Source organism: Nicotiana sylvestris, chromosome 10 (genome assembly GCF_000393655.2).
Source record: "Nicotiana sylvestris chromosome 10, ASM39365v2, whole genome shotgun sequence".
Taxonomy (NCBI): Eukaryota; Viridiplantae; Streptophyta; class Magnoliopsida; order Solanales; family Solanaceae; genus Nicotiana; species Nicotiana sylvestris.
Genome location: NC_091066.1, coordinates 167761245 through 167773662, shown reverse-complemented (window position 1 = coordinate 167773662; position 12418 = coordinate 167761245). Strand labels below are relative to the sequence as shown.

At 38.0% G+C, this 12418-nt stretch overlaps 1 protein-coding gene and 1 long non-coding RNA gene across 2 annotated transcripts; one reads left to right on the top strand and one right to left on the bottom strand.

Annotated features, from left to right (window-relative positions):
* Positions 1-4268: 4268 nt before the first annotated feature.
* LOC138880309 (uncharacterized) lies at positions 4269-4661 on the bottom strand. Its single transcript, XR_011402847.1, has 3 exons — positions 4572-4661; positions 4433-4486; positions 4269-4364 (listed from the first exon to the last, which is right to left on the bottom strand). It is a non-coding gene; the product is annotated as an uncharacterized lncRNA (long non-coding RNA).
* Positions 4662-10603: 5942 nt separating this feature from the next.
* Positions 10604-11575, top strand: LOC104225578 (uncharacterized). The gene has a single exon (XM_009777413.1). The coding sequence runs from the start codon at positions 10604-10606 to the stop codon at positions 11573-11575; it is 972 nt and encodes a 323-aa protein (XP_009775715.1).
* Positions 11576-12418: the final 843 nt, after the last annotated feature.

Here is a 12418-nt window from a genome sequence, read left to right as displayed (position 1 = left end):
TCATTCAAATTTTTTTTAACTCTTGTTGGTTTCTATTGTTGTTAAATTCTCCAGCATTTTTTCATTATGTCTGAAGAACGTAGAATAAGAGTATCATTATATTGGGGGGGGGGTGAGGTTGTGATGGAGAATAACTCTGTGGGCTACAGTTTACCTGCTAAGTGTAATGTTAAATTGCCACTTTCAATGGAGTACAAATCATTTATATCGTTGTTATGCAAAAAAATGAGTGTGAGAAAACGTTCAGTGATACTCAAAGTAACCGGAAGATATCCGTATTCCGTTACGCCGCAAGGGGTTACTTTTTACTCAGAGTTTAACATCGACGATGATGACACTTTGAGTGATTTCTTGAGGACTCCGGACGAATGCCGGGAATTTCTTGTAATCACAATGTTGGAGATGTACGTGAAGGTCGAAGACGTTCCAAAAAATGAGGTTGTGCGTAGTAGAGATAACCCCCAGTCATCGGGTGGTTATTCTGGATCAGTTTTTGCCGGACATGTTCCAGATGAAAGATTTTTTCTTGATTTAAATTTATCACCGTCGGCGAATGAGCAGCGAGAAAATAATTTATACCCTGCTTTCCATAATTCACAAGAAGAGTGGTAAACTTCAATTTTCATTTGTGTTAATTATGTATATTTTTGCGTATTGAATTAATTTTAACGCTCATTTATTTAATAGGGGGTACCGGCCGGATATGAATTTTACAAGTGGCCCATCCGGTAGTCATCACCTAACTGAAAACGTCCATCATGGAATGTCATCACATTACAACTTGTAAGTGAAAAGCTACAGCCATATATAAAGCATTTATTAATTTAGTAGCTTATATTTTTGTTGAAATGTGCAGTGAAAACGAGCAAGTTGAACTACCGTACTCACTCAATTGCCCGAAAATGATGTATTACATCAGGATCTGGCAGATGAACAGAGTGAGGAAGAGAACAGCGATTACGATAACAATGCCGATGAATCGGGAGAGGAGACACCATTTGCTCGTGAGGATGGTGATGAAGAGGACGAGGAGGAAGGACCCGATTTGAAGAGAGCCCCCATAGACGAAAAGTGAATGAGTATGAAGTGTCGTTTCATTCAAGGGAGATTCCTTATATTGATAACTTGCCAGCCGTGCCAGATGTGGAAGCTCTCACAAGGGATATTGATGAAATCCGGACAGCAATGTGGGATGAGTCTAGATCAACGGTGCTTGCAAAGGGGATGCTTTTTCCTGATAAAGCACGCGTAAGCAGGGCTTGTAAAATGCACAATGTTAAAGAGTGTCGTGAGATGCAGGTATCAGAGTCAAGTCCGACGGTATACAAGGCTATTTGCCGCAGGTGGTTTTGGCCATGTAATTGGATGTTGCGTGCGTCGAAGAAGAAAACAGGTATGTGGAAAGTGGGTAAATACATTCCCACCCACACATGCGAAATGGACACTTTCAACGGGAATCACTTCAACTTGGATATTGACTTGATATCTCTTGTACTTATTCCGCACATCGAAGCGTCCATAAGGTATAAAATCAAAGAGTGCATTACAGCAGTCTACCAGGAATATGGCCACACAATTACTAAAAGAAAGGCATATCTTGGGCGCAAAAGAGCGTTTGAAATAGTCTATGGTAACTGGGATAAGTCATTTGCAGATCTGCCTAGCTACATGGCTGCACTGCAGCACTTTAACCCCGGAACAGTTATTGAATGGAAGCTTGAGCAGAGTCCGGGTAAACCAGAATATATATTCAATTACGTGTTCTGGGCGTTTAAGCCAGCAATTGATGGTTTTCCGTATTGTCGGCCCGTAATATCCATAGACGGAACTCATGTCTATGGAAAGTACGATATCAAGCTATTGATAGCCGTGGCAGTGGATGCTAATGGACAGATATTTCCTCTAGCCTTTGCTATTTGTGCAAATGAAAGCACAGAGACGTGGACAATGTTTTTGAACCACTTGAAAGAGCACGTTGTCAAACATCGTTCAGGTATTTGTCTAATATCTGATCGGCACGGGGGTATATTAAGTTCTGTGGAGAACCTTCCTGCCTGGCAAGAACCTTATGCATACCACCGTTACTGTGTGAGGCACTTTAAGGCCAATTTCAAGAAGGCACATCCCAAAAAAGATCTACATGATTTGATGTGGATGGCAGCAACAGACCACCAACAACATAAATTCCGGAGGCATATGGATTCTATCAGGCAAGAAGACGATGCAGCATATCGTTGGTTAATGCGACATGATCCTGAAAAGTGGACGTTGCATGCAGATGGTGGCAGACGCTGGGGAATTCTTACTACAAACGTGTCAGAATCCTTCAACGGGTTATTAAAGTCGGCAAGAGGATTGCCCGTCACAGCCATGGTGCGTATGTCGTTCAAGCAGATGGCGGAGAGGTTTGTACAACGGTCTGCAGCTGCAACGGAATTGATGGAAAGGGGTGTTGAATTTATGCCAGTGCCTATGAAGAGATTAGAGAAATACAGACGGCGAGCACATTGGCATTCCTTTTTGCAATATGATAACGAACGAGGTATTTTTGAAGTTCGCACCGCTATCCATAATAATCGGGGTAATAATGTACATACTGTAAATGAATCCACAAGGTTATGCTCATGTGGGAAATGGTCAATCTACCACATGCCTTGTTCACATGCCATCAAGTGTTTTCAACGTGTTGGTTATGCGGAGACCAACTATATTGATCAACAATATAGTGTTTCCAAATACCTAAACACATATAGTGGTCAGTTGCAACCAGTGGGTTCTGAGCATTACTGGCCCCCAGAACCATTTAAAATGGTGTGTAACAAGTCCTATTTGCGTAAAAGACAGGTGCAGAAGAGAACGCGTATACGGAACCAAATGGATGTTAGTGATATCGTATATGCACGCAAATGTGGTATATGCTCGCAAACAGGCCACGACCGTAGAAAATGTCCTTTGGGTGGCAACAATAATCAAGCTCAGGGCGGGTGTTCTTCTATTGTACCTAACTACCCATGAGTTCATGTTGTAATAATTAGTTGTTATGTATACGATTTAAGTATTTATGAAATAATATTTTCTTGTTTGTTAATTATGATTTGTACTTTCCCTTTTTACCTATTTAAATAATAATTTAATATAATTATCGGTATATTTATTATGTGTGTTGTCTTGTCGCTATCACGATATTTAATACACAAAATATACATATGGCGCTATGTGTGTCTTGTCTTGTCGAACTGAAAAAGCTGAAAACATCATGATATGGCGCCATTAGATATGTGTGACCGGCTGACATAAAGTCGTCTCGTCAACATCATGATATGGCGCCATTAGATATGGCGCTATATGTGTCTTGTTTAGCCTATAAATAATGGGGTCATTGTAGTTATTTTGTGTGCTAAAAATTTCCCCCAAGAAATATTTCATTAAAAGTAAGTAAGGTTTTTATTATAAGCAAATAGTTCACAAATGGCTCAACCTGGTCGTCCACCAATTTGCTTATGTGGAAAACCATGCATGATGGATTGTGGGTGGGAAGGTGCTAACGTTGGACGCCGCTATTGGTGCTGTATGAACAAGTTGTACAAGCAACCCGACGAACCTACTTGTGAATTTGATGAATGGGCTGAGGAACCATGTTATCAGGAAAGCTACAGGGATAGATTACAGGAATTTCATAATATGTTGTTATACCAGCATAGAATACAAAAGGAGGGAGATAGAATTATTACAGAAATGAGGGAGAAACTGAAGGAGGTGGAAGATAAAAAATGGAGAGCAGAATGGAATTGTGAAGCACACAAGGAACGCAACGAAAAATATAAACGGGAACTTGCGGAGGTGAAGGCGAGAGTGAAAGAGTTAGAAGAAGAAAAAGAACAAATGGAAGAACGATTTAAGTGGTTGGAGCGAAGAATAAATGACAACTGAGGATGGAGCATTGGCGTGTATGTGTTTAGTGTCATTTTCATATGTCATGTATTTTTATTATGTTGGCCTGTTATGTTTGTGTTTGTGTTGTAGTAATGTTTTCCTTGTTTGTTGTACTAAATTTTATTTTAATTTAAGTGAAAGTTAAGTTTAAGTTGTTGTGTTACTATACCAAATACTATAAAATGAAATGAGAACTAAAAAAAAGTAACTGTCATATTCGACCAAATATTATTTACACCAAAAAACAAAAAAAATGGAAGACCGAATCAATGTGTCCCGCATCCGGTGTGTCTCAAAGTAGTTGTTGGCCTGAGGCGCATCCCCTGTCGCCCGGGTACGCTATCAGGATCATCATCATCAAGTCGTCTCCTTATGGCCGGATGCGGCACAGGATGACATGTATCGGTGGTGCTGTCAGGTCCAGTAGAAGGCTACATAATAATATCAAACTTAGTATAGAAAACTACATAACAATTCACAAAAATTTATATTGGCTTACCATAATCGTGTCTGGATCCTGAATGTAGTCATCTGTCGCAGCATCGCATGAAGCCTAAAAAAGTAAATTAATAAAGTTAAAACAAAATAAATAAGTTATAGTAAAAACAGTAATAAAATTAATACTAATAAACTCATACCTGCGCATGTGATGAGCTGCCATAACTCAGTCGGTGCCCACTATCAAAATCTCAGATCGGTCGAGACTCATCAGTGGTAGACGGGCCAGGAAAATATCTACCCAACTCCACTCCTTGAAAATCCGAGCCCATGATCAAGAATTGACTCGATGGGGTCACCTGCGACATCCCTGGAGTGTCATAAATGCCAAGGCTGTAAGACGGCATGTCGGTCTCATGCATGCCACCTCCCATATCAGCAGCAACATCATCAGCAGGAGCCTCAAAGCCCCCTTGTTGGGGACCTCCTCTCCGCCCACGACCACGTCGTCCAACACCAGCAGGTCGTCTTGGAGCAGCAGCAGCTCGTCGTGGAGCAGCAGCAGCTCGTCGTGGAGCAGCAGCAGCTCGTCGTGGAGCAGCAGCAACTCGTCGCCCACCACCCCGTGGCATACCACGACCTCGCTGGTACGTGGCTGGGTCAACATAATCTGGCTGGTGTGCCAAATGCTGATCCGATCGGCCTCGCTGCAGTATCTGGGCAGCCACATCCATTAAATGACGACTATATTCCTGCATGATCACAGGGTCGTGGACATAACTCTGCATCTGCTGCCCCATACGATATACAGTATGCAATCCAATCGCCTGCACAAAAGTTTTTAATATAAACTACGTATTTGACTAGAAATTACTATTAATGTAATTGATAATAACAGAAAACATATCAGAGCCTCATGTCTCCCGGCGTATGAGACGTACCGACCATCTACCTGATGAACTGGGTTCCCGATAAAAAGTCGGGAAACAGTACGGTACCATGCCATATAAACTTCGATAGGAAAGTGTTGTGGAGCTGGGGTCAAGTCCCCCCGGCTGTCCCAAATACCCAACTGCGCTGTCAGCCACTCAATAAATGTGTCGTCCACTCTCATCCTATCATCCCTCTCATAATGTAAAGGATCCCATGCAGGCTGAGTTGGTATAGACTACGGAAATCCAAACTGACGAAATACTCGCTCTGAGGCATGATGCTCAACAATATCTAGGCACGTGAGAGGGACGGAAGCCCTCCAAATATGGCGACCGTGCGTGCAATACGCTGGCAGGGTACCTATCAACTCTTCGTTGTACGGCGTCCAGATGAACTATCAAATAATAACACAACCCGTTAGTATGCGCAACACCTAGTTAAACAATAATTGGTAAGTTTAGTTAGATATTCACCTGTGCATCCTCCAGAAAATCCAACACATCCCTACAGAAGGGGAGATTATGATGGCCATGATACTCTCGTGCAAGTCTACGATGCAATACCCACCTACAAGCTAGAGGGAGATCAGGAATATGTACATTAGCCGGTAGTTGTGGTAGAGGTGGCCGAAGTTGCAGAAATCGCTCCCACACCCAAACCTAAACAGAAAGTTGACGTAAAGATTAACTATAACTAGGTAGAATTGTAACTAAACGACAAATTATTTGAATAAGTGGTCACCTGTAGAAGTGGCAGAAAGCCAGAAACGTCTCTCTGTGTGCCCATGGATGCCCGACACATCTGCCTGTACAATAAAGATAGGACAGCACCACCCCAGCTGTAGTTGACTGTATCATCGAAGTCCGCAATATGATGCAGAAAACGAAGGCTCACTAGGTTCCCCAAAGTGTTCGGGAACAAGACCCCCCCAAATAGAAGGAGCAACAACAACCTCGTATATTGCTCCACATCCACCTCCGCTGAGTCGTCGGTGATAGTATCGTGGATCTGCACCAAGTGGTCTCTAATGGGGACCAACTGCATACGACTGCTCCCAATTGCTACATCTGGGTCCTCGGACCTGAAGCCCGTGAGACTGTGCAGCATATCCATATATGAAGCCCGGTTAAAATATCTCATGTTCCCAGGCAGTAAAACTGGCAAGCCATCGGTGGACAAGCCATATAAAATCTCGACGTCCTGGAGTGTGATGGTGGCTACGCCGATGGGCAGATGGAAAGTGTGCATCTCCGGTCGCCACCGCTCAATCAACGCCGTGATCAAAGCATAGTCGAGCTGTATCCGGCCAATGCTAATGATCCTATATAATCCCATCTCCTCCAGGTGATGGACCACACGGGGATGTAGAACGCGGGGAGGAGTCAAAAACTCCCACAATAAATCCACTCTCCTGCCCCGAAAAGTCTGCGTAAGCAACTCTCCCCCCCATATATGCTCGGATCTATGCTGGGGCTGTAGGGGTAGTAGCTCCGACGTCCGAGGGCCGGGATGTATAGGTGCATCCATGTCGTCAACTGCAAATTCATAATTTTTAATAACTATCATTAAAATTTATGTGTGTTTTTTATAATTTAAATTCATATTTTTTAACAACTTAATTGTAAAAATTATATATATACTTATGGGTTTCGTGCTAGATTTTCTGAGGCCCAGTGGTACCAAACTATCATTAATAATTTTATGTTTTTTTAATAATTTTTATTCATATTTTTTAATTACTTAATTGTAAAAATTATATATACCTATATATAATTTTTATAATTATGGGTTTCATGCTAGATTTTCTGAAGCTCAGTGGTACCAAACTATCATTAATAATTTTATATTTTTTTAATAATTTTATTCATATTTATTTAATAACTAAATTGTAAAAATAATATATATATATTATAATTATGGATTTCGTGCTAGATTTTCTGAGGCCCAGTAGTACCAAACTATCATTAATAATTTTATGTTTTTTTATAATTTTTATTCATATTTTTTAATAAATTAATTGTAAGAATTATATATATATATATATATATATATATATATATATATATAATATTATGGGTTTCGTGCTAGAATATAAGATAATTAAACAATTACTACACAATACTACGCTACAAGGCTCTACATTTTACTACGCTAAAAGGGTCTACATTTTACTACTCTAAAAAGGTCTACGCTTTACTACGCTAAAAAAGTCTACATTTTACTACGCTAAAAAATAATCTAAACTAAACGGCATAAAAACACATAAATATACATGAGGATATTAACAAACACATTTTTTAGACTAATTTACATATTTTTATACAACACTAAAATTAAATTCGGATAAAATTTAACATGCTAGTTTCGGAAAAAATAAACACAAACCGAAATAGAACACATACAAATCAAGTAATATGCATTGTTATAAAAGTTTCAACTTAAAATAAATCGAAATACCTCGATTTAGAATTTTCGGAATGTAGATAGATCGAAATTTTGACTCCGGAAGAGCGAATCCACAATAACACGAAGCTCTACTCGACAGTGGGATCACAAATATTAAACTTTTATGTGACGGGGGGACTCATTTTTTTAAAAAAAAAAAATGGGGCAGAATCGGTGGTGGTGGTGGTGGTGGTGGTGGGGACCAGAAATGAGAAATGAGGGAGATGGAACGAAGAAGAAGAAGAAGATGGAGGATTTGTATTAAGGGGTATAGCGCCATTATTAATGGCGCTACGTGTTCAGGTAATAAGGCGTATAGCGCCACTATTAATGGCACTATGTAAGATGTGTCAGTATAACGCCACAAATAGTGGCGCTATACAGTAACGGTGCAGTTAAGATTACTGTATAGCGCCACTATTTGTGGCGTTATATATAATTTGGTAACTTTTTTTTACACTTATTTGAGTATTTTGAGTAAAAATAAACCACATTTTTGTTCCGCACTCTATCAAACCACCCCTCACAATCACCAAGAAAGTGCTTGTACCTTGCTTTCATTTTCCATCTTAGGAATAGAACAAAAGTGCATTGAAATGATAAGTACTAACAAAACAGTGTATTAATCAAGTCCAAGAAAGGCCAGCTTGTAAAGTCTAAGACGCCTTTCTTGAGAAAAATGTAGGCACCTAATGTCAAATCATTTCTAAAACCATCTTATATAATCTCCAAAGACTGCAAAAAGTGACATGTCCTACAAAATCATTTTTTAAAATATTTCCTCAAATGAAAAACGTAATAAAATATTAGGAATTTTTTTTGTCTTGCAAATGGACATATTCTTGACAACAGTCCGGGGGGGGGGGGGGGGTTTGCTCGCTCTTAAAATAAAAAGGAATATGAACTGGTTGGTGCTAATTTTTTTTTGGCTCTTTTCATTTAAGTACAACCATAATTTCAAATCACTCCCACTTGATTGCGACTGTTGGGTATTTTTATTTTTAGCCACGTCAGAAATTATTTATACTTGGTAGTCAAAAAGTGTATAAAATTTATATAATTTTTGTATATAATATGTATATATATATACAAAATATACAAATTTTATATATTTTCGACTATTATTTTTACAGCGGCTATACAATCTCATTTTTCCTTAATTTTTCTTTTCACAAAGTTGACTGGGAAGGAGGGAAACACAATTAAGCTAAAAAGTGATCTAATAGCAAAAGTAAAACCAAAATTTGAAGCTAATGGGTTCGAAATTTTACTCTTTTAAATTATTGAATTGTCAATTAGTGTTTGGATGTTGTAATGAATTTTTAGACAAATACAAAGTTTTGACCAAAACTATTGTGTTGAACCGCCCCGTAACCAGCATGCTAGTTCCGCCTCATTGCACTGTATTCGAACTCGTGACACGTTAATTAAAAAGTTAATAGGATCTTTTAAACTTAAGTATTCAAAAGCTTTTGCAATTGTGTTATCAATAAGTCACAATTATGAGACATCTAGCATCTTTAGCTTGCACAACAAAAATTAAATGACTATAGTGCATTAGGCAATCTAACAAAAAAATAACTTTCAATATACTCATCTTGTATTTATTCTTGTCCTTTAACTTTCTCATCTTTATCCAAACCTAGAAGATAAGAAAACTTACTTATCTTGCTCTAAGTTTTTTCTTGCACTTATTGCTAACAACAAAACAATAATGTAGCACCACATAAATCATTTGGTGCAAAAGTGACCACAAAAATCTTGGACTATAACTCTAAAGAAAATTTCTAAAAGTGTCCCACAAACAATAAATTATTTTTAAAAATATAGCCACGTGTTAAAATTCCAATGGTTACAATTGTCAGTGGACCCATTCCCCACCACAAAATTTAACCTTGTCCAGATAGTTGCTGACTCATTAATGACCAAACGCTATGATTTCTCATTACTATATTTCCTCGAATCTCCTAACTATATGTATCCACCACTTTTCCCAAAAATTTTATTTAACTATCCGATATAAGCGGATCTAGAATTTAAATTATATGAGTTTTAATTTAAAGGTTTATCACATTCTCATTCTATTTATTAGTTTCGAAGTTTATTATTTGTAATGAGTTTATTTAATATATATACATAGAGAGAGAATTTAACTAAAATTACTGAATATCGATGAAAATATACTACTTTTTCACTAGATTTGTGGCATTGATTAGTTCAAATTTACGTTGAGTAAGTCAAATAAGAATATATTTTACTCCCTATCTAGAAGTTGTTCATTTATAAGGCTAAACTTATAATTAACGATTAAGGAATCTTAATTATCCTATCGCGTAGGAGTCGTTTCATTGGAAAGATGTTATCTCAGGATTAATTATTCCGAGATTAGTTATTCTATTTTTTTATGGGGATGAAAAAATACTATAATTCCAGAATAATTAATTTCGAGATTAATTATACCGTAATTTTCTCCAAATCAAACATGAAATAAATTTTTCTTAAATTTAGTCTCTGAATTAATTATTCCTTGTACCTCGTACCAAACGAGCCCATAGAGTGTAATCCCAATTATTTTGTCTTCCTAAATTTTATGCGCTTTCTGACGTGGCACAACGTTTTTTTTCCTTTATCAAATAACCTTTCGCCACGTCATTTTCAACAACCCCAAAAATCATATTTTATTTTCCCTTAACCTCTATTCTCCACTATTATATATATACCCCTCCTCTTTCCCTTTTCTAAACCTCTTCTATTCTTGTTCTCTCCAAAAAAAAAAAAATTCCTATCAAAAACTTCATTAACATTTTTCTCCTTCTTCTTCTTCTCATTTTTTGAAGGGTCAAAAAATCCTAACATGGATTTCACAGAAATTAACATGATCAGCGATTTTGAAGCAGGTGTGAAATGTCTACAAAACCCTTCTTTAATTTCTCGATTCTTTTCACTTTCAGAAGTAACCCAAATTTACAGTTTCTGGAAATGGGGCGCTTTAATTCTTGCAGTTGTAGCCACTTTTAGCAGCCTAATAAGAAAAATCAAACTTTTGTTCATTTACGTTTTTACCCTTAAACCTTCGGCTGAACCTCTCCTTCAATACCTTGGCGAAGACTTCGATATTTCAGAGTCCGACGATGAAGACGATAAATGCTCAACACCGCCGTCTTCTGACGATGAAGACCTCATTGATCGGCAAATCGATGAAGATTTTAGAGTATCAGGTTCGAGTTTCTATTTTAAGGAGCAAGGTCAAAATTGTAATTTGAGACTTCGAAGGCAGCGGAATAGTTTTGAGCGGTTCCCGTGGACGGAATTTTCTGCCGGAAAAAATGTCGTGAAGCTGTGGGATAGTTTAGCGTTAGGTTTAGATTATGAGTATGATGATTTATCTAAAAGTGTAGTGTCGCTATGGGATTTGAATGCGGAGCAGAAAATTAGCGATATTTTTAGCGGTTCTTCTCAGGTTCCAGCGGTGGCGACGGCGTCACCATCGGTGGTTTTGTCATCGGAGGTGAAAAATGATCGTAACGCCGTTGTTTTAGCTGCGTACGATACGAGGATGAAGAGTCTTTCACCGGCGATATGTGCTGAGTGGAGGAAAGGTTCAGGGAAGGTTGTCGGAGTCAATGCCGCCGATGCCGGGAAAGTTTACCTGAGAAATGAAACTGCCGGAATTTTGACGGTTGGTGACATGAGGAACGTTAAGTCACCGTTAGAGATAACGGAGGGTGACGACACGTGGTGGGACGCGGACGCCGTTACAATCGAGGAGCAGTTTGACGGTTCAAATAAAACTAGTCAAATTGAACGAGTTTCACTGACTCGGTGAATGAATGATCTAAAAAGGGTAAAATCGTAAATGACAAAGGCGAAATGTGAAGGAACGAACACTCGTCCGTGTTTGTCTGTAAATATAATTATTTTCAATAATTATTGGAAATGATAATTTAATATTTGGTCAAGCTTACTTTTCTTCTACATTTAGTTTGTTGTCTCTATATGAATATTTTAATCTGAATTTCTTTATTATTTATTGTTATTTTAAGTGTTAAATTTGTCGCTTTTTGGCTTGCTTAGCTGGTGATTCTACCACCATTAATTAGTTAGGATGCAGGAGTTCTTTTATATCATTTTAAATATTTTCAGAAGTATTATACTCTTAAACAGCTCAGCTTGTTTAAACAATTGATTATGCTAATTGCCCTTTTATGACATGGGCGGAGTAACAAATAGTAGCAAAACAATTGCTATGATTATTGGAATTGATTGGGATTTCTTCGATCCTGAAATAAATCACCAAATTTACCCTTTTATTAAAAATCTCGGGTTAAAGTTTCGTAAAAGAAAAACTTAATAAAAGAGAATTTTATCATTTACTGAGCTTGCCCGGTAAGAATTTAGATTATTCGGATAAACAAACTTCTAATACATAGACTATTAAATAAATGGAATTGCTTGCATGAATTGGGTGAGTGGGTTCTCACATGAGAAATCGATCGATTTCTTTTACCAACAACCTCCTCAATCAGAGCTCGTCATATCGGGTTTGTTTAGTACAATTTATATTGCATGTGTGGTTTGCATGTTATTATTGCACCAAGCAGATTACTCAATGCGCAACAGAGGATAGCGGCTGCGGATTTCCTTAGTAATTAATAAAAGAAAAAAATAT

Coding starts and splice junctions, on each gene's coding strand:
- LOC104225578 (XM_009777413.1), top strand. CDS start 10,604: ATGGATTTCACAGAAATTAACATGATCAGCGATTTTGAAGCAGGTGTG.